Source organism: Mandrillus leucophaeus, unplaced genomic scaffold (genome assembly GCF_000951045.1).
Source record: "Mandrillus leucophaeus isolate KB7577 unplaced genomic scaffold, Mleu.le_1.0 Scaffold409, whole genome shotgun sequence".
In the NCBI taxonomy this organism is placed as follows: Eukaryota; Metazoa; Chordata; class Mammalia; order Primates; family Cercopithecidae; genus Mandrillus; species Mandrillus leucophaeus.
The window spans coordinates 2061802-2064308 of record NW_012104354.1 but is presented as its reverse complement, the minus strand read 5'-3'; the positions used below and the strand labels follow the sequence as shown (position 1 = coordinate 2064308).

The following is a 2507-nucleotide window of genomic DNA, read 5'->3' as shown; positions in this document are numbered from 1 at the left end:
CGCGCCCGGCCTTCACCAGTGAGTGTTCTTTAAGAAAATAGTTTAGGTTGGGCGTGGTGGCTCACACCTGTAATCCCAGCACTTTGGGAGGCTGAGGTAGGAGGATCGCTTGAGGCCAGGAGTTCAAGACCAGCTTGGGCAACATAGGGAGACCTTCCCCCCACAAAAGAAAAAATTAGCCACGCATGGTGGTGTATTCCTGTAGTCTTAGCTAATTGAGAAGCTGGAGTGGGAGGATCACTTGACCCCGTGAGGTAGAGGCTGCAGTAAGTCATGATTGTGCCACTGCACTGCAGCACTCTTGCTCTGGGCAAGAGAGTGAGACCTTGTCTCAAAAAAAAAAAAAAGAAAAAAAGTTTAGAAAAAATGATTTGTTCTAATGCACAAGGGATACAGAGAAAGGGAAAAATATATATTAACGTGATAAGGGATTCTTAGAGATCTGAGACAGATAAAGTCATGCAAGCAGTTACAGTTAATACACGAAACTAGAACTATTTATGTTTGAAGATATTTTTTGAAAGGTTAGATTATTTTTCCCTGAGAAGTGCCCACTTGCACATTCTTACTTCCTGGTGGTTTTGATGGTAGTGAAGGTGAAGGTTAATATTTGGAGCTAGTGAGTGCACAGTTTGAGCTCACTGTTTTTAGCCAGATAGGTATTTTTGTTACATGAGGTCTAAGGGAAAAAAAAAAAAAAAAACAACTTACTAAGTGGGAAAATAAGTAGGAAAATATTACATATATGAGGTGAACAAAGTCGGGGGATGGTTTCTGGATGAAATTGTTCTACCTTGGATCATCAAGCATTAGTTAGATTCTCATAAGGAGCACGCAACTTAGATCCCTCGCATGCGCAGTTCACGATAGGGTTCACACTTATAAGAATGCAATGCTGCCGCTGATCTGACAGGAGGCAGAGCTCAGTTGGCAATGCTTGCTTGCCCGCTGCTCACCTCCTGCTGTGCTGCCCAGTTCCTAACAGGCCACAGGCTGGTACTGGTCTGTGGCCCGGGCTTTGGGGACCCCTACGTTAGACTGATCAAATATATAATAGCTAAGAGTAGACATTATAAAGTCAGAAGCTCCTTAAGCTTTTAAACCTGTAGCTTTTACTAAAATGTTGACCACAATGGTGCCATCTAAAATGAGAAGAGGGCAGGGTCTCAGGCCACAATGTGAAAAGACAGTAGTCAAACATTAGTGCACATTACCTGGCAAGTTTCCAACAACTTTTTTCTAAGTTTAAAGAGCAAATAAATTTTTTTTCCCTTGAGATAAAAGTTACTTCCAAAAAGCAGAAGGAAAGAGACACATTTCTTCTTTATACTGTTATATACTAAAATGTTTGTTCTGCCTGGTGCAGTGGCTTGTGCCTGTAATACCAGCTACTAGGGAGGCTGAGGCAAGAGGATCACTTGAGGCTAAGAGTTCAAGGCTGCAGTGAGCTGTGTTCACAAGTTTTAATTATTCTTAAAACAACTGTTTAAAATTTCTTTAAACTTGCTTCTTTATTCCTCTGTCTTTACTTTGGTTGGTATTTCAGTTAAGTTTTTGGTGTTCTCAAATTTTATCTAAATGGATAAACTATTAACATAGAACGTAAACCCCAATTCTTCATTTCGTTTTTCTCTTAGGCATGAATCGTACAAAACTCAATATAGAGCAATGTTTGTGATGAATTGTTCTATTAACAAAGAGGAGGTTCTCAGATATAAAGCCTCAGAGAACAGGAAGAAAAGGCGAGGCCATAAGAAGATGAAGTCTAACCAGGAAGATGCTGCCGAGAAGGCAGAGACAGATGTGGAAGAAATCTATCACCCAGTCATGTGCACTGAATGTTCCACTGAAGTGGCAGTCTATGACAAGGATGAAGTCTTTCATTTTTTCAATGTTTTAGCAAGCCATTCCTAAACAGCCCAACTGGCATTTAATTACCCAATACTGTATATAAGGCAAATATGGACAGTTACTTTCCTCCTGCCTGTTCATAAGTGACACTGAGGAAGCAGTGTTTCTCTTTATAAAGAAGAATAGTTGTCAGCCTTCATTCATCTCTTATATCTCTCACCCTCTCCTTTTTTTTTTTCCTTTGGTTTTCCCCCCTTATTGATGGGACTGATTCATTCTGTTTTTGATGAACATTTGGAAATGGGGGGCTTTTTATTAAGGCTCTTTAGAATTAAAATGTTCTGGAATTATAAGCAATCTTTGTTTCTGAGTATTATTTTTACTTTGGATGTAGCTTTGATGTAATTAAACTGGAAACTCTTTCCTGAATTGTCTGTATTGTTTTTGCTAAGATGTATCTTTATTCACCCGCACCCCACAGGATGGAATGACAATATTTAGTAACTGTTACAATTGTGTGGAGTAGGCCACTAGCCTTGGCTCCTGCCTGTAATCCCAGCACTTTGGGAGGTCAGGGGGGTGGATCAGGAGTTCAGGAGTTTAGGAGTTTGAGACCAGCCTGGCCAACATGGTGAAACCCTGTCGGTCTCTACTAA

General features: G+C 40.4%; 1 protein-coding gene across 1 annotated transcript in view; it reads left to right on the top strand.

Moving 5' to 3' along the window:
- EAPP (E2F-associated phosphoprotein) overlaps positions 1 to 2280 on the top strand; it is a 50767-nt gene extending 48487 nt beyond the window's left edge. The window contains exon 5 of the mRNA XM_011992294.1: positions 1638 to 2280. Within this exon, the coding sequence (XP_011847684.1) occupies positions 1638 to 1914 (277 nt within the window). The 3' untranslated portion in view covers positions 1915 to 2280. The remainder of the gene's footprint in view (positions 1 to 1637) is intronic.
- Positions 2281 to 2507: the final 227 nt, after the last annotated feature.